This window comes from Phyllostomus hastatus, unplaced genomic scaffold (assembly GCF_019186645.2).
Source record: "Phyllostomus hastatus isolate PE091 unplaced genomic scaffold, TTU_PhHast_1.1 phas_contig_40, whole genome shotgun sequence".
NCBI lineage: Eukaryota > Metazoa > Chordata > Mammalia > Chiroptera > Phyllostomidae > Phyllostomus > Phyllostomus hastatus.
Genome location: NW_025333872.1, coordinates 15,735,660 through 15,760,284, shown reverse-complemented (window position 1 = coordinate 15,760,284; position 24,625 = coordinate 15,735,660). Strand labels below are relative to the sequence as shown.

The 24,625-nt window shown below is 41.8% G+C and overlaps 1 protein-coding gene across 1 annotated transcript in view; it reads left to right on the top strand.

Annotated features, from left to right (window-relative positions):
- Positions 1-24,625, top strand: part of GCLC (glutamate-cysteine ligase catalytic subunit) — a 44,745-nt gene that overhangs the window by 4,643 nt on the left and 15,477 nt on the right. Inside the window, exons 2-6 of the mRNA XM_045843125.1 lie at positions 18,157-18,269; positions 19,066-19,248; positions 22,573-22,686; positions 24,290-24,348; positions 24,451-24,584. Of these exons, the coding sequence (XP_045699081.1) occupies positions 18,157-18,269; positions 19,066-19,248; positions 22,573-22,686; positions 24,290-24,348; positions 24,451-24,584 (603 nt within the window). The remainder of the gene's footprint in view (positions 1-18,156; positions 18,270-19,065; positions 19,249-22,572; positions 22,687-24,289; positions 24,349-24,450; positions 24,585-24,625) is intronic.

Sequence of the window (24,625 nt, the reverse complement as noted above, 5' to 3'; positions counted from 1 at the left end):
TGCATTTCAAAATCTAAATTTTATTTTTAAAATTCATTATTTGACATTTACTTCTTAGAATAAGATTGAGCACAAATTAATTATTTTTTGACAGTCATTATGGAGAGTTTGGGTTTGTGGCACATAAAGTTGTTGAATCTCTTTCTTAGCTGTCACTGTGGATTTAGTTTAATAGCATTTATTGGTGTGTGCCTAAAGCACAGTGGTGAAATGAAGGAAAGGAGTGGAACATGATTGGAGCCTTCTGGTGATTTTTTTTCCCCCCATAATTACTGTTTGTACCAAGAGGTTCATTTTTGAAGGTTAGGAAATCAGATAACTGACCCTGTGTTTACATTAGGTATTGAGGTGGAGAATTTAAAGCTTAAATGTGAGCTTGACTGGGTAAATTTCAGATTTTTGCTGTTCATTTTGTGTTAGTTTTGCATGGACTTGCTTTTTAAACCAATTTCATTGATTTATGATTTACATAAATAATATGCACTCATTTTAATGTATAGTTCAGTGACTTTTAACAAGTGTATATGACCAGATATCTGCCGACACTGTCAAACTTAAAAATATAACATTTGTGTCTATAACGCTTCCATCACCATCCAGAAGCTCCTGTGCTCCTTTGCACATGTTTGTGAGAGAGGGACAAAGAGAAACACAGCCCTCCAGGTGGTTCTGATTCTTCAGACACCACCTCTGGGAAGCTGCCCTGAGAATGTGTGGCTCTTAATTAGATGAAGAGAAGGAAAGGCCTTCCAGGCAAAAAAAAACAATTGTGATAAAGGAAGAAAGGTGAGAAATAACATTGGCACGTGAGGGTTATGTGCACTTAGATATTGTACATGCTGTGAATAGGTATGATCAGTTTGTACAGGTCTTTATGTAGTTCTGGATAAGTAGCAGTTTTGCTGTATTTTAAAAGCATGAGGAAAGTAGAGTGGAAGAAAAGATTTAATGCTTCTGTGTATCTGGCTCCTCTAGAAAACGTTTCTGAACCAGTTACTACATCCCCACCATACCATGGTTGCATACCTCTGTGAAGAGGAATGTCTGGGGTATTACTTCTGATACCACTTACAGTGATGTCAAGAAGTGGTATTAGCAAATGTAATTGCTAGTATCCTGTGTGTAGCTTCATTTTGAGGTATGAATTTAGGTAAAGCTCACTAAGACCCCACATCTTAATAAAAGATGCCAGAATATTAATTGAACCTTTAACTTCAGAATTTGTGTTTCTGAACATTTTTAGATACTCAAGTCATCTGACTGTTGTTAATTTAGAAAACTGTATATGGGGCATTACTGATGTTGGTATTATTGGGTATATCATCCTAATGAGCTTGTTAATTAATTTTCTTTGTTTATACACTTATGATTTAACCAAGTTTTTAAAAAAATTTTCATTTTGGGGGAGAGGGAGAAACCTCAATTTGTTGTTCCACTTATTGATGCATTCATCGGTTGCTTGGATGTGCCTTGACTGGACATCAAACCCACAACCCTGGTGTATGGGAATGACACTCTAACCAACTGAGCTACCTGACCAGAGGCCAAGTTTTTGTTTTTGGTTTGTTTTTCAACATTGTAACAGCTTTATGTAGATATAACTGACTTAAAATAAACCGCACATATATAAAATGTACAGTTTGATAAGTTTTTGATATATGTATCCACCTGTGAAACCCTTACACAATTCAAATGATGAACATATCCTTCATCTCCAAACATGTCCTTGTGCCCTTTGTACTTTCTCCTTTCCCGCCTTCCCCAGGTGATTTTCTTTGTTTCAACATAGCTCACTGTTTGGATTGTATCCAATTTTTAGGTATTACGAACACAACATTCGTGAACATAAACATACAAGTTTTTGTATGGACTTATGCTTTCAATCTTGATTATTATCTAGGAGTGATGTGTTTTAAATTAAAACTACCAAATGTTTCCAAAGTGGTTGTATCGCATTTTACATTTTCACCAGCCGTATATACCAGTTCCAGTTCTGAATTCTTGCTAACACTTGGTATACTCGATCTCATTAATTTTAGCCATTCAAAGAGGTGTGTGGTGGTATTTCATTGTATTTTTAATTGTGTTTCCCTAAAGAGCAGTGAAGTTGAGTATCTTTTCATGTTCTTATTTGCCATGTCTGTATCTTCTTTGTGTTAAATCGTTTGTCCATTTGAGCTATTTCCTTATTAGTGAGTTTTGAGAGTTCTTTATGTATTCTGGATGTAAGTAGTATGCTTCTGCACCTATGTTCTCCTAGTCTATTTTCATTCTCTTAAACTGTGTCTTTTGAAGAACAGAAGTTGTTCATATTCATGAAGCCCAATTTGTTCTTATGTTCTTTTATGGATCATATTTTTGGTGTGGTATCTAAGAAATCTTGCTTAACTCCCAGGCCACAAAGATTTTCTACTATGTTTTCTTTAGAAGTTGTATAATCCATTTGGAGTTAATTTTTGTATATGGTGCAAAGTATGGGTTTTGATTTTGGTTTGTTTTTTTTTTTACATGTTACCCCATCACCATTTGTTGAAAAGACTATCTTTTCTCCGCTGTCAGAGTTGCATGGCCTTTGCACTTTTGTCTAATATCAGTTGTTAGTGTATGTGTGGTTTTATTCCTGGGTTTTTTTGTACTGTTCCATTGATTGCTTTATCTTTATGGCAAAAACCACACTTCGTATTGCTAAGCTTTATAGTAAGTCATGAGATCAGGTAGTGTTAGATCTACAACTTTTTCTGTTTGAACTTGTTTTGACTCTTCTGGATCTTTGAATTTCCACATGAATTTTGGAACCAGCTGCAATTTCTACCAAAAACAAACAAAACAAACCCTGCTGGGATTTTTTGACTGGGATTGCATTGAATCTATGGGTCAATTTGGGGAAAATTGACACCTTAACCATAATGAGGCTTCTGACCAATGAACAAATACACCTCTTCATTATTTATGGTTTCTTTAACTTCTCTCATCAGTGCCTGTAGTTTTCATTGTCTTTCACATCTTTGTCAGATTTATCACTTTCATTTTTTTTATTCTATTGTAAATGGCATTATTACTTTTACATTTTGATTTTTGATTGCTCATTGCTAATACAGGGTGAGACAAATGTAGGTTTACAGCTCTTGACTAGTATAGCTCAGTTAGTGGGGCATCATCCGGCAGAGCAAAAGGTGCTGGTCAGGGCACACGTCTGGGTTGCAGGTTGGTCCCCAGTCAGGACGTGCGAGAGGCCATCTGATTGATGTTTCTCTCTCTCTCTTCCCCCTCTAAAAATAAAATATTTTTAAAAGTAGGTTTACAGTTGTAAATATGTGAAACAGTTTATTCTTATATTATTTATATTGTATTATTTTCCATATGAACAACTGTAAACCTACTTTTGCTCTATCCTGTATATTGAAATAAAATTGATTTCTGTATATTTGTCTTATATCCTGCAACCTTACTAAACTCACTTTTGAACATGTGGAGAACAGTTGTAATCACTGTTTTTTTGTTTGTTTGTTTGTTTTTTAATAATTTTAAGGGAGAGAGAAAGAGAGGGAGAGAAACATCAGTGGGTTACCTCTTGCATGCCACCAGTCCGGGACCTGACCCATAACCCAGACATGTGCTCCAACCAGGAATTGAACCAGTTACGTTTTGCTTTGTGGGATGATGCCCAACCCACTGAGCCACATCAGTCAGGGCTCTAATCACTGTTGTAATATCTTTGTCATTTAAGGGCAGGTTGGATTGGTCCGCCCCCCCCCCCCCTTCATTTTGAATGTTTTCCTGCTTCTTTACATGTGTGGTAATCTTTGATTGGGTGCTAGACATTCTGAATTTTACCTTGTTGGGTACTTGATATTTGTGTATTCCTAAAAGTATTCTTAAGTATTGGTTCTGGAATATAGTTATTGGGAGATAGTTTACTCCTCTCTTAGGTCTTGCTTTTACAATTTATTAGGCAGATCCAGAGAAAACTCAGTTTAGGGCTATTACTCCCTTCTACTGAGACAAGTCCTTCACAAGTACTTTCCCCAATGGCCCTACATTAGGAGTTACTCCATTATGATTTGTGAGAACACACTGTGTCACTGCTTTGAGTGCTTGCTTCACATGCATGGGTTGATTTACTGCTGAATCCTTAAGGGGTTCCCTTTGCAGCTCTTTGGGGTTTTATGTGCAGCTCTCTCCTCTTTGGTACTTACTTGGTCCTGTGAACTCTGACTGACTTGGTTTCCTCAGACCTTCTGCTCCATCTCTTCAATTCAGGGAGTCCTCAATGCTTCGGTTCACCTCTCTGCCACAATCTAGAGTCTCCCCTCAGTCAATAAGTTGGGGCAATTGTAGGGCTCACTTAATTTCCCCTCCCTGTATCTCAGGTATTTCTGCCCTTGATTATCTGGTGTCCAGTGTCTTGGAAAAAAAAACTATTCTTTTATATTTTCACTCATATTTATTCGCATGCTCTTGCTTTCTTGTGTGGACTCTTCCCCTTCTCCCCCACCACCTGCCCCATTTCAGATGGGAGGGTAAAATTGGTTGCTGTTACACCATCTTGATCAGAAGTGGAAATTCTCTTCTCTCAGCTCTGCTCTCCTTTGTCTGTAAACTTTGTCCAAAGTCTGGCTACCTTTGTGGTTGTATCTCCAGCAACCAAGATGTAGACAGATTTTTAAAGTCAGGATTTTCTTTGCTCTTACAATGTTCAATACTTGGTATCACTGTTATCATCCTATATTGAGCAGGTATTTGGTGAAAACAATTATTTTGAAAGTTTGCATACATTTTCAGAATGGACTTTAAATAGAAGATAGGAGTCCAAGCCCTGAGTCTTCTCTCAAATGGTTGTGTGATCTTAGATATGGAACCTAAATTTTTAGGATCACAATTTCCTCATCTGTAAGACAAATTGAAAAAATCCTGTTTTGAATTGCACACTTTTACATACAGATAACATATATTTTTATGTATTTCTAATTGTGTCTTTTAACAATTTGACAGAATGCTTTAAACGCAATACAACTAATGAAAATCAGGAAATGCCTATTACACAGAAATGGTAGAATCTAGTTCCTTGCCCTATCACCTTTTGGGTTTTAGGATTTTTCTAAGATAACATATTTTCCTGGCTACTGAGAAACTAGTCTAATCAAAAAGCCATAGATATTAGATTTCTAGAATTTTTTTTCTTTAGCGTTCTCATTTCTATTTGAGCCTTACAGATTTTTTTATAAAAAGCAAGATGGTATCACAAAATGTTTCTCTTAGAAAAACTAAGACTTAACCTTTGCTTATATGTGGTAAAACACTAAAGCCTTTGTTTCCATAGTAGATGACTTTTAAATTAAAAAGTGCTTATTGAATACCTCCTACGTATTGAATGCTTCCTGTGCTAGGTCATGGGGTTGAAGAGAGAAACCAAGAAAAGAGAGAAGCTCTCTGCCCCTGAAGAATTCCAGTGGTTGGTGGGGTGGGTTTGCTCTATACATGGGTCCTGGGAGCATAGATGGGGATCTTTGGGGAGGCTCTCAAAGGGCATCTGCAAACGTGAATCTGTGAAGGTGCCTAAAGTTGAGGGAGTACTGCCAAAACATAGGACTGAAGCAGGGACTAGGGAACAGCTGGAAGGTAGGGTTAGAAAAGTGGGCGGGGTTCAGGCTATTGAAGGCCCTTTACAATAGCCCATGAGGGCATTTTTAAGTCCAGGAAGGGTATGAGGAGATTTTTTTCTAGATACGACCCCTTTGGTAATAGTGTGAAAAAGAGTTTGGAAGGATCACTAGGGACCAGGGGTCCACACTGCACAGGACATCTCTACAGAGAGAGGAGTCCAGCCTGAGGCTCCAGAAAGAGTTGTGCATGTTAAAGAGCCACTTTGAGGAGGAGTCTGAGTACCTGGCACCTGGTTATGTCTCTCACCCAGGTAGCTTAGATGACCAACTGAGTAAGAATCCCTGTGGAGGTAGTTTCTGAGGGAACTGGTTTGGGTAGTGTTTGGAACCCTTAATTTAAGGAGCCCAGTGCTACCTCTCCCAGGTGGACAGTGGGAGACAGCTGGAGCAAGATCTGAGCTGGCTGTGCATGTGTCCACACAGCCACAACCTAAAGATGGGGAGCCAGGTAGCCCAGAGAGGAAGCATTGCTGGTAATCAGACCCCTGATGAATACATAGGTAAGGTACAGGGACTTGGTGTGGGATCCTGATGAGCGCAGTAGGACTGCTGTGTGTGGAAGGATGGGAATTGAAGCGAAGCCATTGGATTTCGCAGTTAGATAGAAATGGAGGCTTTGGCAGCAACCTATCTCAAACATATTAGGAACTTGGGAAAAGAACAAAAATTTGTTTCAGGCAAAAATTAATAGCACAGAGCCCATGCATGTTTTCACAGCTTGCAGAGTCCTTGAAATCAGGGTGATAATTTTCAGAAACAAACAGGATTGAACTGAGAAAGCATATGAGCTTGGGTCATTTAAGTGTAGTATCTATGTGACTGCTAAGTTATCTCTGTTGTATATTGAAACTGATTGTAATGGATCGAATATGCTGGGATGGTGACCCTGAATCTCCACTTAAAGGTCGGCTTTCTTAGATATTGTTTAAGAAGATAGGGAAACATGAATAAGCCTCAAACTTCTAGCCAGAAGAGCTTATTTTGGTTACATCTTTTTAAGTATCTGGAAAACTTGGTCCAGATCACTATATCCTTGGAGAGTTCATGTGGCAAAGGTTCCACTCTGTTGGACACTCTTGGGAAAGCTTTCTGTATTCTTAGATACTTGTGTCTGTTACGGTCAGGATTTGGAAGTTGAACTTATTTCCACTACAAGATTATAAAAGAACCCCCAAACCAGATGTTCCTGATTACATAAGTAGTCACAAAGATACACTGTCTTCTCTGCCTCCCTTCCCCCAGCTCCTTTTTCAGTCCTTTGGAGTCAGTTAACTTCTTTTTGAACTGGATGCTGATTTTGCAGCTCTGAAACAAAACCCTAAAGCAAGAGGTATTCCATGAGCCCTTTCCTGGAAGTTAGTAAGACTCAGCTGAGCTGCAACTCTGCCACTTTTGGATCACTCACAGGGGTTGGGGTCATGGGCTGGGGTGCACCGAACTTCACATATTCTAACACTCTGATGAGGTAGTGAAGATCTCGAAGTACCTATGAAAGCTGGCTGGCTCTTCTTGGAAACTTTTTTAAAGAGTTAGGGGTTGTAGCAGTTGACCTTAAACACTGCAAAGTTAAGGGATGTTTTTCTATGTTTGTCTTTTAAAATCTTGTATATACTCTGAGAGAACTGTAAGTTTCAGATGACCTAAAGAGGCTATTTAAGGGGGCTTCCCTCATTTGTCTCTCTAAATATTTACACAAATCAGATACTTGGAAGGTATATTGTTATCGCGTACAGTAGTCCTCAGCCTTTTCAGCATCAGGAACCAGTTTCGTGGAAGAGTTTTTCCACAGACAGTGGTGAGAGGTGGGGGATGGTTTCTGGATGATTCAAGTGTATTGCATTCAAGCTCACCTCCTGCTGTATGGCTCAGTTCCCAACAGGCACAGAGGTTGGGGACCCCGATCTAATACTTTTCAACAGGCCTCCCTGTGCTAAGTATGGTAGTCCTCTCCTCTGTGCCCCCAGGGCCACTTCGATCAGGTGAAGTTGGCCATCTAGGGGTCATGATCTGCTGACTTTGTAAAGTAATCCAAAGTCCTATAAGTACAGAATTTGTGCACTTGACTCCTGGAAGCATCTCCAGTCCTTCCTTACCCAGAGCTCACTGACTTCATACACAATTCCTGCAAGCTCTTTCATCTCCTTTCCCAGCTCGGGATGAACTTACAAAAAATCACGTGAGACAGAAATGAGAGCAATTCACAGAGAGCAGCTGTGAAAAGCAGATCTAGATGCAGCCCTGTGGGCCTCCAGGACCTGGCTCGGTTAGGACCCTGTTTAGAACTGAAGTGGCTGATGAAGCCTGAGGCCTTAATGGAAAGTGAAGATGTCCTTATTGATAGTGGAAGAGCATGTAATCGATTTTAGACAGATTTCCACCAGTACACACTTACAGGTTTTTAAGAGATCGTATTCTTAAAAGAGGAGATAAACTATAAGTAACAAGAAAATGCATTTGAATGAAATTATGTTCCTGGCAATGCAGAGTAAGTAATGTATTTGACAGTGAAATAAAAATTGATGGTTATATAGTAAGAGGATTTCCAGAAGAGTTTAATTACAGAAAGGACATTTTTTTCTTATTTTCCAGATGATGAAACTAAGGCCCAGAAATCAGAACACATTCTAATGCCTATAATTGTAAGACTTGTGAAAATAGAGGACAAATTAAGATTGCCCTGATCAGGGTAACCACCTTGCACAAGTCCAAGAGGCACTAGTGTGGTTGGGACCCCTTGAGGGTGGGGACAAGAAGAGGGTCACAGTGTTGGGGTGTGTCAGCAAAGGTTTCTCTCAAGAGGTGGCGCTGGGCTTGAGACCCATAGGAGCCAACTATTGGAAGGGCTGAGCTAGAATCTTCCCAATAGAGAGAATGAAAGTGTGTTGAGGCCTTGAAGTGGTTGGTGGAGAAACAGTGTGGCGTCAGAGTGGTGGTGGTGGTGGTGGTGGTGGTTGAAATGGAGGAGGCAGAGGCCAAAAGACAGGCCACAAATGCCCTTGGCAAGGGGCTTTGGATTTTCTGCTGAGTGGGAACACCTGTAAGCTTCAGGAGGGAGTGACTTGATCTACCTGGTGAAAGAGCCCAGCCAGGTCTGCCTTCTTGCGGATTTAGGCAGTATTCTACTCTAGCAGCTTTCACCTTTGACTGAGACGAGTAGTACCTGAACAAGTGCTATTTGAAACTGTTTGAAACAATATTGGTAAAATAGTACTTCCCTTCCCATAAGTGACATATTCTGATATTTTATTCTACTTTATTTCAAAGCTTTTTTATAATGTTGATTGCCACCTACCATGGCTCACTAAAGGGCTGTAACCAGAATTGAAAAAACATTTATAAGGCACTGTTCTATGTCAATAAGTGTGTCACTACCCTAGAGCTAGAAAGTAATAACCACTGACGTTTGAGTGGTGTGCGTACTTCCGTGCATCCTTTTCTGTCATCCTCCCCCCAGTGGCTCTGTGAGGTAGCTGTTATGCCCTATCCCCCTTTTACAAAAGCAAAAAACAGAAACTCAAGAGTTACTAGGATTCAAACGGATTGACTCCAAAGCCTGCACACCTGGCTGCTTCCCCAGGGAGCACATCCCGATACCTGGGAGGAAAGGAGCTCTGACAGTGGTCTCAGCTCCATGCTGAGATGAGCTCGAAGGTAAGAGGAAAAGAAGAGGAAGAGGTGGTGTCAACAAAGAAAGTAGGGGTTCTTGGGGGTTGGGGGCAGGTGATTGTTTCTGAATAAAAATGTAAATGTCTTAGAGCCACAAATGCAGGGTTAAGTAATTTTTGTTACCAGATAGCCAGTGGTTCCCTTCTAATAAAATACCAGCATTCTTTCTTTTTTATTATTTCTTTACTATATATTACTGGAATCTTTTTTAAAAAACCAAGTACTTGTTTAAGACAAAGTGAAGAGAGAAAGCTAAATGATATTTAAGCTCCCCCAAATTTCAAGGCAGTTTTTTTCTCCAGGAAGTTGACAGCTGCTCACACTGGCTAATGCAGGAAGTTCCTAGCATCTGCCTAACACCAGATCAAGGGCATACTTTGTGTCAGCAGAATCCTCCGTCACTCATCATTTGTCACTCGTCATTTGGTTGGTTGAGAGTTGTCCCACAAAGCAAAAGGTCAGCGGTTAACACAAGGTCAGGGTGGTCAGGGCACGTGCTTGGGTTGTGAGCCAGGTCCCTGGTTGGGGCACCATAATAGTATGACTAGGCTGCTCTTGTCAGAGCCTGAAGTGGCAGGAACCATTACCCTGGGATGCTTGGAGTAACCTTAGGCTTTCAGTCACCAGTTTAGTGGTGAATCTGGGAAGGGGCACTGCCCCAGGAGCTCATGCTTTCTTCGAGGATAACATACCAGTCTACATGAACACCCCCGCCTGCCCCTCCCACCCTACTGTCACACTGTAGACGTACTTGCCTGCGAGAATCGAGAATCAGCCATAGGCAGCTGTGCAAGGGAGCAGGTAGCACAGCAGCTGCCAAGCACACTGCAGGAGATGTACACTCACCACCGAGCCAGCATTCCTTCAAAACTGTAATGTTGAATATGTTTGGTAAATGTCTCGGTCTGCAGGACGAATGCTAACAGGGTTAGTAATGTGGCCACGGCCTTCTCAGCTAATCTCCTGCTGGCAGTAGAGCCCTATGAAAAGGCAGATACGGATGCACCCTTTATATGAAGATCAAGCTGACCTCACTTGATAGTTATGCAGCCTGTGCCTACCTCGGCCCAGGGCAGCAGGTAGTGGGCCAGAATCAGAGGCCCAAGACAGGAGCTTGGACTTAACTTGTATTTTTGCTCCTTTAACATGCATTTCAAATACAGCAGTGCAGGAGTTTATGTAGCAAGAGTCTCCATCTTCCGAATCCCATCTGAAGCAGGCCTGTTGGTGGGATCTGCCCTGCCATCCAGGAGTAATTCCCTAAGGGGAGCCCTGGTGCTGCCTTTGAGATGTGATCATGCAAGAGTGACTGCACTCAGATTCTTATGAGGGTGGACTAGCATTAAACTTGGAGGTCTTGAATCACTGTCACTGAGGACATGGTGGGCCCCCTCTGAGCACAGCAATTACTTGGGAGTTAGAATTCCTGTATTGTAGCATTCATTCTCACAGTCTATTTAGAAAGCACTCTTTCCCTTCTTTGTACCAGTTGCTGAGAACTAAAACCCTGATTTTCACATAGGCAGTCCCTGAAGTTAGACCAAACTAATTTATAAACACATGTCACAAGGGAATGTGCTTGCTTTCTTGCTTGCTCAGCTCTAGTAAGTGCATCAGGCCCTGAGCTGGGCTCCACCGTGGCGGGTGTTCTCTCTAGCAATAGCCATGCCTCTGCTCAAGTCCTAAGCTCTTCTGCACCTGGTAGGAGTCACCTCAAAGGTTCTTGATGTGGCCTCACTCCCTCATTCTTCCTACCCTACATCCAGCTGAGCACTGAAGAGCAGTTGATCCGGAGCACCCTCTCTGGGAACCAGGATACCCCCTTTGTTGTCAGCCATGCAGTAACTGGGACTCGGGCAGGGGAATATGTTCCCAGGAATTCACTTGTCCTTGGAACCCAGAAACTGTAGTCTAAAGTACAGGTGGTTTGAGGTCAATAAAAACAATTTACATTTATGGTATTGTTTCTTTAGGAAGAAAAATCTTCTGGCTTTAGGTTCAGGTTTCTCAGTTGCCGACTGTCTCCATTACCTTGGCATCCATAGCAAACATTACCATTGATAACTTCACTTGATCTGCTGCTTTTTCTGAGTTTCATTTGTGTGAGGAGACTGGTTGAGATCTGTTAGATTTGGTTCAGAAATAATAAGAGTCACATTACGTGGTCTTTATAAGCATTGGAAAATTACAACTGACATAGGCCTGAAGTATAGTGGTATGGTTTTTCTAAAAAAAGTCAGCCAATGTAAATTCTCAGGGCCAGAAATGAAATGTCTCATTCCATCTGTAGGCCATGAAAGAGCAGATCTACATTCAGGGATTTCCTATGTAATGACTCCATGTGTCCAGGTACAGCTCAAAGGTTGTGTCTGTTGGGTTCAGTCTAGTGCTGTCCAGTACAACTTACTGCAGTAATAGAAATGTTTGCACTAGCCATAGTTGGCTAGTGGGGTTTGGGAACTGAATTTTAATTAATTTTAACTCAAAAAAGCCACACATGCCTGGTAATTGACAGCGTGATATTTTTTTTACTTCTCTTTAGTGAAAGGTATCATTGTCCCTCTTATGAGAGTCACCACAATTTTTCCAGCAGCTCCCAGTGTCTTCTCTTTCAAAGTCAGATTTTTTACTGAGGCTTCCTATCACTAATCTTGGCATGTGAAGAATTTGTTTTCTCAATGTGGGCCAAGATAATGATTCAAGGAAGTTACTTCACCTAATCATAAAGGAAATTAATTGTTCTTAGGCTGCTCTGTAAGCCGAAGTCCTATTCTAGGATACCAGCAAAGATAAGGTCAGGGTGAGGCCATGTTGATTTTGGTTTCTAAAAGTGTGAACTTCTTTGGAGCTCACCTGTGCAAGTCTGTGGTATAAAATGACATTTCATGGTGACGGGTGGGGGGAGAGTGAAAATACATCCCATTGTAAGAACTTGATACAACTTTAGTCTACACTACTAGAACATTTCTTTGGGAGACATAGGACAGTTTAATTTGACATATCAACAACTGCCATCTTGAAATATATACACAATGATACAAAAAGCATGTTACAGTTTCTGGTTTATATTTGCTTCCCCAAAGTGCTCAGATATCACCACATAAAACACTGGTTTTGGTAACAGAAGCAATATCATCCTTAGATACATCTAACCTGGGAGTCTGCTTGACTAAATTCTGAGCCATATAAAATTTTATTACATCTGTGTTAGAATTTCTTGCTGACGTGTAGCCATTGTTTTAGGCTCAGTGGCTCTTTTGGTCTTGTAATTCAGGTCTTCCCCAAATATAGGTGATTTTTTTCGAAAGTGTATCTGTGGCTAGCACCTTTTTGGGCCCTCCAAGTGTCCATATTGTGCTTGATATGGAAATGGATGCCATCCAATTAGGTGGTTGAGAGTGCTCAAAAATACTGGTCATTAATATTTTGGCATGTGGGGAACCAGTGTTGTGGACAGAAAGCACGGTCACTAGCTTTAAAACAGTGTATAATCCAGGGAGGGACTATTGTGGCCTGACCTCTGCTGGTTGGGACCAGTTCATCTGCATCTCCGACCAGCCAGGCAGGTGATTCTGCTGCAGCAGTTAGAATGCTGGGCCGGGAAAGCACAGGGTCCCTGTGGGAGGCTGTGTTTATACTCTAGCAGCAGCAGACCCTCTCCTTTGCCCGGGGAGTTGCTTTCCTCTTCGAAGCCTTCTGGTCTCCCAGACTGGATCTGACTCTCCTGTAATGTGCACATTTCAAGCACTCCCACACATCATTTGGCTCTATTGTGTTAATACTGTGGCTCCAGCGGCAGTGTAAGCTTGAGAACAGGAACCACACTTGCCTGGCCCTCCACAGTATTCCCAGCACAGGGCTTTCTTGAGGGGGTGAAGGGACAAGGTAGGTGGGGGAGTAAGGGAGGTGGGCACAGGAGAGGGAGACAGCAAGATGCTTTTTTGGCACTGATTCAGTAATCAACTGTCACTAGAGCCTTAACCCTCAAAACGGCAGTGGGCTTTTTTTTTCCGAGTTAGTGTAGGGAGAAAACTGGGTCTCTGAGAAGCAGCAGGTGGTTCCAGCAGGACTCAGGACTGCAGGCTTGGGCCAGTGGGAGAAAGCCAGCAGTGAATGAAGGAGCTGGCCCCGCACCCAGAATTCGGATTTCAGTAGGGTGGCCCGAGACTAGAGTATAACCTCTCTGAGTAGGGAACTGCCTATAACTGCTTCTGGGTCATATAGAACTAGATTGTTTTCCTATTGAAGCACTGCTTTCACCTCCAGAGAGCAGAAATTTTAAAATTTGTATTTCATAAAATGTCGAGCCATTCCTTAAATTCTAAGCTCTACCTGAAACCCTTACCTTAATGGTAGAGTATCAGAAATGTTTTTGTTATTAAAAAGGAAAACTTTGATTTTGAACTATGGTTAAATGCCATTTAAAGACAACATAAATACTAAAAGTTTTAATATTGGGATATTAACAGTTAATATTTTAACTGTTATCTTGAACTTGAATGCCTTGAGTATTTCACAGTTTGTGTTCAGCAATGTACTGGATACTTACATCACCCTAAATTAAGATTATATTTATTGGCCTAATTTCAGATGAGCGTAAGGCACCTTGTGCTTGTCCAAACCTGTATTAAATGACTAGAGAGTTACTCTGTCCAGTCCATTCCTACCAACAGTATGTAACTGTAAACTGTATGATAGCCTTTTGAATGTGCCTTTGTCTTTGATTCAGCAGCTCATTAGTGATTATCACTAATCTTCTAGGGGGGTAAAATTGAGCCACTTAAGCCCATTGGCGGTGAAATGTAAAGGACTTTGATTTTCATTTGTAGAAAAAATTGTGTACATTTAAAAAATTGAGTGTCTCACAAGGAGAGGTAGGTTATTTTTATAGGGCTTATTCTCCCCCGTTTAAAGAGATAACTGATGGGCACCAAATAGTAGTGTTCCACAGGTACATCCAGGGCATTGTAGTCTGTGCACTGAGAATAGTACTATTTTTGCTTCTTCCAAATGATGTGGTAATTATACAAACTTGAATCAGTCGCTCTGCAGTCCATTAATAATGCTCCTTGGGCATACGCTCCTCGCAGTGTGCATGTGCGCCGCATGTGATGTTGCTATGGCCCTGGGTGAACAGCCTGCGTGATACTCGAAGTCAGGAAGCCGGTGCCAGTTAATCCTTAGAATCTGTGTTGTGTGCAGAAGGGCCTCTCCATCCTGTTTTGTTATTTTCTCTTTAGTTTTGTCTTTTCCTCTCATCGTTTAAATGCAAAAATGCATCGTTTAAATTTAGGTTGGGGAAAAAAATCCAGAAACAGGAAAATAAATTACTGTGGTTGTAGGTATTTTATACTGGGAAAGGATTATCTTATTGTATCACTTTTTATTATCTCTTAACAACTAGGTTACTGAACCAAAATCCAGTTCAGCTCTAGTTTGACTCTTAAAGATTGAATTAATTATTTGAGTGCATGAACTAGAATTGGAAATAAACATAAATGTATTGAAGTTGGTGGGGAAAGGATTAAACAAAATAACAGAAAGCCAAAAGGTTAAAGAACCATTTTGAACACTTGTGCAGAAAGGGGGCAATTACTTTAGAACACCTTAAATTTGAGTTTGAGAAATCTTTAGGGAATTCTTAAGGCTACTAACAGTAAGTTTGTTTTGCTTTCCCACTTGATAAATATTCTGATGTTTTTCTACTTCATTTCCTTAATGAGATCATGAATGATTATTTTTTAAGGAGAATTTGGTTTGTTAGTATTTTAAATGTCATTCATTTGGCTGATATTTAAAACTCAGACTGAGTTTAAGCTTTTTGTTCTTTTTGCCTTTCCCATGCTCTAAATTGTAGGCTAAGAGTGTTTTTGAAAACTAGGGACTTCAACTATTTCAGAACTAGTAAACTAACAAAAGTTATTATTGCATTTGAGGTTATACAGTTGGTGTAAAAGTTCTTGCTCATTGTAATAGTGAATGATGGGAACCCAGTATGCTGGGAAGTTTCTTTTCATCTTCAGGAAGCAGGTTATCTGGTGAAGAAGATAACTTAATCCCGATAGCAGATGTGTTGGAACTGGTGATGGAAGGAGGAAGTGCTGAAGAAGATTCCTTCTAACTGGGAAAGTTAGGAATGCTGCATAGTGTGCTCTGTCCTGGGCCTGAGAGATGGGCTGGCCCCTCTATTTAAATCTATAACCGTGAACTGTTACATCTCAGCTACTATGATACAATGTCACGCCCACTTTGTAAAATTGAAGCGTAGTCAATTTGAGAGATTTTTCAGGCAGTATTATAACCTTTCTTTTCTTCATATAGCTTACAACAATTTTTTAAAAGCTTATCACTAACCAAGACTGGCATCCTCTATAGTCCTAGCAGCAAGGTGTGCTGGGCCTTGAGTCCAGAGAAGCTGGGCTCAAATCACTGCCCTAGTACTTGTGGCCCTGGGAAACTTAGCATCTCTGAGCCTCTTTGCCCATCTGTAAAAAGGGTGTTCATGCCTGCTTTGCATGATGGGTTTGAAGGTTAGGATCCATATATGAAAAGTTCATGTTATACCTTTTCTCATTTTGCTCATTTAAAAATAAATTTGTTTCTCATACCTATATTTTTATATACCCATCCTGAGACTTAAAGTTTCCTGTTCCATCATGTTTTAGCTCTTCAGGAATCCTGGATCTGTAGATGTTATCTGAAAACCTGTACTTAAAACTGGGAGTACTTCCAGATTTTACAGCCTACAGGTTTCAGGCATTTGACATTGAGTGATTGTATAGGTACAAATTTCACATTTCTGGTTCGTGTACCAAAATCAAGTAGTCTTACTTTTTTTTTCCCCCAAGTAAAAAATTCTAATCGAGGAATATGAATAGGAACTTAAACTCATTTTTTTTTTTTTGTCAGTTCAGGCTGCTGTAAAAAATACCATAGACTGGGTGGCTTCAACAGAGGTTTATTTCTCACAGTTTAAAAGGTTGGGAAGTCCAAGGTCAAAGGTGTTGACAGATTCAGTTCCAAGTAAGGGGCCCTCATCCTGGCTTACCAATGGCTGTGTTTTTGGTGTGTCCTCAAAGGTTGAGAAGAGAGATCATTTTTCATCTCTCTTTCTTTTAAAATTTTTGTTTTTAGAGAGAGAGGGTAACATTGATTTGTTGTTCCACTTATTTATGCATTCACTGGTTGTTTCTTGTATAAGCCCTGATGGGGGATCTAACCCACAACCTTGGCCCATCAGGAGATGCTCTAACCAACTGAACTGCCCACCAGGGCCTCATCCTTTTTTATAAGAGCACTAATTGCATCATGAGGACTCCACTTTCCTGACCTAATTACCCAAAAGGCCTCACCTCAAACACCCTTACTGGAGAGTAAGGGCTTCAACAAACAAATTGCCGGGGGGACACAAACATTCAGTCCATAGCAACAACTAATAAAAGTTAATGGAAAGTATACTTTTCTGTTGTTTAAACCTGCCAGGCTATTTCCTATCATTACTAACTTTTTTCCCCTTCATAATTGTATTTCTTAGCTAAAGGGCAAAACAGTTTTCTGATCATTACCATGTCTATGATAGGGATGTCTGGGTAAATGCCTTCCAAGACTGGGCAGACGCACATAAATGAGGGAATAGTCCCCTGCAGACCACATGCGCCCCCTCAAAGGAGAGCAGCCCGGCCCCAGCCCTGCAGGACTCCAGAGTCTGGATTCACATGTGAACTATCAGGCAGGTAGTAGATATGTTGTTGCTAGCCTTTTTTAAAATTTTAATTTAAATATTAGGATAAACCAAACAAAACCTATCTGTGCACTGGTCTGTCTCATGGAGCATCATTTTGCCTCCTCCTCTTTGTCTTGTGCAAAAAGCACTCGCAAACGTTTGCCTGAATGATCCAGTTCCATACCTTTCCCTTACATACACATAATGTGTGTTTTATTTCAACCACAATGATCCATAATCTTCACTGTTTATTATCACTAATGATGATCTAAAGTATGTGCTTTCAGGGAAAACAAAAGCAAGTTCTGTTTGTACTCTGCCCAGAAAAGTCTTACTTTGGTATTGAACTCTTGATTTTTATCAGAGTTCCCTCAGGTATTGTAGATGCACTAGTGCACCTTGCATTGTCAATTTAATCTGATTTCAGAGTCGGAAAGTTGTCTTATATTATTTTTGAAAAGCCCAAACTAATAGGTTGTAACTCCTAAAATAACTGCTTCATATTGGTATGTTGAACTCTCCAATAGTAGGGCTTACACTGGGATTATTAAATAAACTGCCTGTGAGTAAGGATAATGTACCTTGATCAGAATGCCCAGATAACCGCCTCCATAAACGTAGAGTAAGCCAGCTGAGCAGGGACAACAGTGTGGTGGCTGCTGGGGGGGGGGGGGGCATAAGGGGACTAAATGGTAGTGGAAAAGAATACAGTAAAGATGAAGTAAAAATAAATAAAATAAAGTTGAAAAAAATTGGACTTCTTGCAGCTGTAAAGAATCTCAGCTTTGAAATACCTCTCTCTTGAAGTATAATTTGTCAACATGGCATCTCAACCTTTCTGTAGAGGATATCGAGTAGAACACAGGAAAGAGGAAATCGAGATACAGGAGTTCTTGTCCTCACACAATGCCACCATTGACCATTTTCTCTAGGTTTCCACATTATGCAAACACTTTATTATTTGCTGTAGTATAAAGCAATGTGACAGTCTCAAGTTACTGTCGGTCTTGTCTGAACTTCACATTTTCCTGCCTTCTTCTCTTAAAGGTCACACTGAGCACCAATCTGAAAGAGCATTCAATTTTCTCTCCCTCTCTTCAATAGGTGGAATACATGTTGGTGTCTTTTGATCATGAACATGAAAAAGTCCAATTGATCCTGTTTGGAGAGGAACTTCTTGAAACTCTACAAGAAAAGGGGGAAAGGACAAACCCAAAGTAAGCTGAAGACTTGTTTTAGTGTTTTTGAAATTGTTGGAACTACTAAAACAGACTCTTTCTTCAGATGTGAAGGAGACAGGATTGCATAGCAGTTTTGAGCCCAGGCTCTGATTCCTACACTTACTGGCCAGGTTACCTTGTTAGGCAAGTCACGTCACTTCTCTGCAGCTCAGTTTCCTCATCTGTACGGTAGGAATAATAATAATATCTACCATGTATGGTATTGACATTTTAAATCCTTTAACATACTTAAAACACTTACAATAGTAAACTCAATATAAAGCCTGTTACTAGTATTAAGCTTTTAGAAATTGCCATAGCGTTACTGAAATCACAAACTATGGTACCAGATAAAACTTGCAGACGGGTTTTGTTTGGCTAGCAAGATGTTTACTAAATATTTAAGTAGACAGAGGCGAAGGGGCCTTCCTCTCCTCACCAGATTTGGGTGGGCTGCGCCTGAGTTTGGGCCTCAGCGTAGAACTGAAAGAGCCCTGAAGGCCCGATCTCTTTCCTGCCAAGTGGACGAGCTCGTTTTAGACAGCAAGTGCCCTGTTGTATGCCTGTTCAGTTATTTATAAATATTTTGGACCCAGTACTTTCAACCCTTATGTAGTTGAAGAACTGAAAAATGAGTGGCCTTCGGGAATTATAAAGAAGTTTTTAGCTTCATTTATACCTAACAGTTTCTAAAATTGTTGAGGCAGCTTTAAAAAAAAACAAAGGAACTTCTAAAAATTGAATAGACTGCAGCCAAAGAATAAGATGGAGCGAATTTTTTTCTCCTCTATAGCCACCCTACGCTTTGGAGACCTGAGTATGGGAGTTACATGATTGAAGGGACACCCGGACAGCCGTATGGAGGGACCATGTCCGAGTTCAACACAGTTGAAGACAACATGAGAAAACGCCGGAAGGAGGCGACTTCTTTATTAAAAGAAAATCAAGCTCTTTGCACAATAACTTCATTTCCCAGGTTAGTTCCTCCATGAACCTGTCCCGGCAGACATTTAGTTTATAAAGAGAGTACGTCGTGACCAAGCCTTTGGCCCTGCAGTTCTCATATGTTACAGACAGGTCGTTCTGCACAGTCCTGCTTTGGGTGGACTCTGATGTTACAGCTATAGGCAAAAACTGCACGCCGGCGTCAGTGGGTGGTGGCGGCCTAGAGCACTGTGGTGAGAGCCCTCTTCTGGGCCTGGTGGGAAGGACTCGAGGACCACAGTGACTGGTTGACTGATTAGCATGTGGCAGCATTCACCCCAAGCAGGGTGGTGGGAGCAGTGCATCCTAATGCCATGCAGCTCTGACCCCGTGAAGGAGTCGCTGAGTCCCTGATGATTATCAAGGGCTCTTCTCATTCATTTGCCTACCAGCAAATGATGATGTTGGTGGCCGATCAAAGGGGCACCCGTTGCAGGGCTGGCATCAGTGCCCCCAGGGCACTATAGACATGAATTAACTGTGAACTGGGTGAGGGGAGGCGGTCATCCGTAGGGATTAGTATCCATGGCCTGGAACAGTTTGAACGTACTTTCAAATGTTCCTTTTTTTCTGATAAGTGTTTGTAATGAACACAAGCAGAGCCATACATACCATTGGTCTCAGAAGGACACTTGAAGAAGAATTTTTTGAAGTTTCCATTGTCACATCTGAATAGTTGAAATCTATGCTAAGCAACTCACCAAACATTTAGAAAACCATCTCTTATTTTCTGCGATTCCTTCATCCATTTGTGCAGACCACGCCCCTCTCCCTGCCAGAAATAAAACTCCCCAGCTGGTTGAGGGTGAACAGGTTTCTTGGAAGAGAATTGGTATGTTCCTTTGCCCTGATGTTTGAAGGAGCAGGTAAAGAAATCATGACTGCCATTCACTCAGACGTCAGAATGCCTGCTGCACACCAGACCCGGCGTAGTGAGGGCTGCGATCTGGAGTGGAAGTAGTGAAGGGGTGTGGAGCAAATAGCGTGTGACAGGGTTCTCTGACAGCCTCTGCACCGTCGAGGAAGGCCCCTCCCAGGGAGGATGACTAGAGTGACGCCCCAAGTTCTGGTGGGAGTTTAATAGTAGAATGGGAAGGGATGTCCTCGGGAGAGGGAGCAGCACAGATGGACACGAGCCCTAGGATGAGCCAGGGAGCACGAGCCTCTGGAGAACTGGAAGAAGGCTGGTGTGCCAAGGATGCTGAGAGTGAAGTAGAAGTATGGGGTAAGGTGACGCTGGGCAGATAGATGGCTGGTGGGCCAGATTGTGTTAGCTAACAATTTTGGTTGCTATCCTAAAAGCAATGGGAGACCTTGGCAAGGTTGGGTTGGGCAGCGAACATCACAGTTCAGCTCGGCAGTGCTCACTTGGGCTGTGGTGTCAGCATGCTTGTTGGACAGTGCGGGGCTCACTGGGAGGGGAGTAAGGGGGCACCCTCAGGCAGGGGGACAGTTGCAGACGCGTGAGGTGGGTGGGGAGATCAAGAGACTGCAAAATCAACAAACCTAGGGCAGAGAGGAGAGATGTCAAGGCTGTTGTTTAAGTAATTATTATGAAATTTAGAATAATAAAGGCCAAGAAGTATGTTACAGATGTCATTTGACAAGTTTCAGGGAACTGGAAAAGTCAATATCTTAGGTTTTCCTTTTTCCCCTTAACATTAGAGTTCTGCCTTTTACTTAGCAAGTTTTAAAATGACATTTGTGATACAAACTAGAATGGTTTTAGCTCATACTTTAAAATTCGGAGTGTATAGTATTGTGGCAGTGGGCCACAAAGGGAAACTTTTGATTAAATCTAATGTGTCTTCTACCTGTGAGAACAGCTCCGTATAGAATAGTTGCCACCACCACCCCTTTTTTTTCTTTTTAAGATTTAGCTTCTTTTTCTTAAGTTATTATGAGGGAGAGTTGAGACAAACTAAAAGTTTTATTCTAAAAATCTATTTAGAAAGCCATTATTTACACTTTTTTAAGTGTAAACGGTGTGATTGTTCTTTCTGTAAAGAGGCAAAACTGTAGTGTGGAATTATAGTCTGTGTCAATTTAAATGTAATCAAATGCACAAAAACTGAACAATCCAAGTCCTCATTCACTAGCCGCATTTCAGGGCTGGGTAGCCACCTGCCGCCAGTGACCGCACCAGTGACCACCACGCTGGTGTTGGACCCGCAGGCTTTCACACCGCCGGCTGCGCTGCAGGAGGCTCTGCGGTCCATGCAGGTTGGTCTAGTGGAGAAGCATGGATCTGAGCTCTGACTGGCCTGGTCAACAATTGCTGGCTGAGAACCCCCAGGTGCACGTTTGTCACTTCCCTGAGGGCCTTTCCCCAAGGGCACGGGCTCACAGTAAATAGTGCACAGAACTGCAGGAGCTCCCAGCAGCCCTGGGAACTATTTCTAGATAAGATCAGCAAATTCAATTGTTCACAGGCAGAAGTTCAGCCAACTGGCACTTCATTTTATAAAAGGTAGGGGTTGAAAATGAGGCAGACTAGTCTTGGCTCTCAACCAAAAGTTTCTCATCACTGATCCAAAGCCCTGTCAAGAGCCTTCCCAGTTTTGCTTCCCCCAACTTGTTGGTCTTTGTCTTCCCTCACAGTGCACTTAACAAAGACCTTAAAATTCTTAATTCTGAAGAACTGACTGGTGGTATCACTGCATTTAGGATTACACCCAGTGCTTTTTTTTTCTGGGCTGGAATTAAAACTTCTTTAGGTCCAGTAGATAATAGGGTCGGGTTTCAGGCTTCCGGTGGATGAGGACACCTGTAGGGACAGTCCTTAATCTTGAAGGGTTCATGAGGTGACCTGCAGAGATAAAAAAAAAAAAGCAGACCCCTTTCAAATTCAGGCAAAACTTACTCAGAGATTGCAGGCAGTGACAGTGTGCAGGGGTCAAAAAATAAGTTGAGAGTTTATAGCTAGTAAAAGAGGAAGCCTCAGAAGCTCTGTGGGGGGAAGGGGACCTGGAACTCCTGACAATTGACAGGATGAAGGGAAGGGACTTCTGTGCTGTGGGTATGGCTGTTAAATGAAAGGATGGGTAGGGTGTGCTGCAGACAGTGTGTGAACGGAAGTTCTCTGACAAGGTCAGTAGAAGGCTGGCATCACAAAAGGACATCTTGGTGAATAAGATAAAGTGCAGAGAGGTGGTTGTAATGGGGCCCAGTATTACAAAATGTCTGTGTGCTTGACCCTCTGAAAAGGGGCATAATACACACAAGTTATTGTAACAGGTGCACAGGTGTAGTGATTGCCAGGAGTAATAACCCTTGAAAAAAATGCCTATCTATTTAGTTCCTAAATTTGTTGTAGATTAGGCTGCCCGGGGTTCACGCTGCCTGAGTTCAAACCCAATCGGGTCGAAGGTGGAGCCTCTAAGTCGCTCTTCTTTCCTGATGAAGCAATAAACAAGCACCCCCGCTTCAGGTGAGTATGGCTTTGTTCCAACACAGGTGCCCCTCACTCAGGTCCCTGCCTTCTCAGAGGGACCACACTCCTGCACAGGAGTCCTCTTTGAGCATTTGCTGATTTCTGGCTCTTTTTGTAATCGAGCAGAGAAGACAGCAGATACGTGCACACCCACACACCCCACCCCATTGCGTGCTCAGTGCTGCCAAGGCTGCTCAATTGTTGCTCTGGTGCCGAGCTTGGCTTGCCCAAGTCCAGCTCATCTTAAAATCATTAACTTAGCCACTGTCCTCTCCTTTCATTATCAGATTCTTTTCTAGGGAGATCCTAGTTCTATAAACACCTATTTGGGGAGCTTTCTCTTAATTATTTCTACCTTTTTCTCCCTCTGTAAGTTACCACCAGTATATGTGATCTACATATCCCACTCTACCTTGATAATGTAAAATATGTACATATGCATATCATAGGTACTCTTTACCTTCTATTCTGTTCTCTAGCTCTATTAGTTTGTAGTTTATTCTTAGGTTTTAAGTTACTTCAGGGCCCACACCAGTCTGATCTTGGCTTTGTACCTTGAGTCTCACCCATCATCCTGAACCCAGGAGCCTGACCTAGATGTTGGGGATGTTGGGACTTCTCAGTATTCATTTTTAAAGAAGCCTGCACACTTGCCATATGCAAAGTCTTGTGGGGGAGACAAAGGTTTACAGACATAGCTCCCAACTTCAAATGTTAGAATGTGCCAAGGGAAAAAACAGATAGATATTCAGCTGTAAAAAAAAGATAGATTATCACTGTGTTAAAAAGTGGCAGCACCAGGGGTACTCCATGGAGAAAGGAGGGTGCTTCTGACTGAAGGGACCAAAGCAGCGTCCTGGAAGAGGTGGCACGTAAGCTGAGTCTACAGCAGCGCTGTCCAGTGGAATCAGAATGTGAGCCACAGTTCAATATTCTAGTGGCCACATTTGAAAAGGAAATAATGGAGACTTACTTTTATAATGTTTTATTTAAACCTATATATCTAAGATACCATTTCAACTTGTAATCTCAGTATTTCAAAAAGTATAAGAAAGTTTTCTGTACTAAATTGTCAAAATCTGGTGTGTTTTAACCACACAGCATATTTTGATAGAACTAGCCACATTTCAAGTGTTCGGTAGCCACATTTGCCCGGTAGTTTCCGGATTCAACGTTGCAGATCTAGGGGATAAGTATTAAAGCCTCAGGTTGGGGTGGGAGTAAAGAGACACTGGGGCCTAGGGAGAACAAGTACTAAAGTTTGGTTCCTGTGGGGAGTGTCAGAAAGGTAGGGTGAGACCTGACCAGGGCAGACGTGAAACACTTGGCCTGCTGGGTTACGAGGAGCTAGGGAAGGAGGGATTGAGCCAGCGAGAGAGAGTGGTGTTCTTGAGTAAGCACCCAAGGAAGCGGCATTAAGGTGAAGCCCTCATTCAGCGATCCCTCAAAGTATCTTAATACACATAAATTACCTGTACAGTGGCCTCAGAAGTAGTTTGAAGGTATAGGATTTCATTCATTTACTAGTATATGAGCAAATTCATCTTTTACACAGTGGATCCTTGGTGACCGATTTTATGACATTTGGTGTCTCTTTCAGCACCCTGACAAGAAATATCCGACACAGGAGGGGAGAAAAGGTTGTCATCAACGTTCCAAGTAGGTCCACGGGGAGGTGGCTGTGGGAGAGGTCCCTGTTGCATTGGTGTTGAATCCTTGGGTCTCACCATTTCCTTTTTTACTTTATTTTTTCAAATGCAGTATTTAAGGATAAGAACACACCATCTCCATTTATAGAAACATTTCCTGAGGATGATGAGGCAGCAAAGGCCTCAAAGCCAGATCATATCTACATGGATGCCATGGGATTCGGGATGGGCAATTGCTGTCTTCAGGTATTGTGTCAAACCCGCAGCAAGGCAGAGTGCCCGCACCC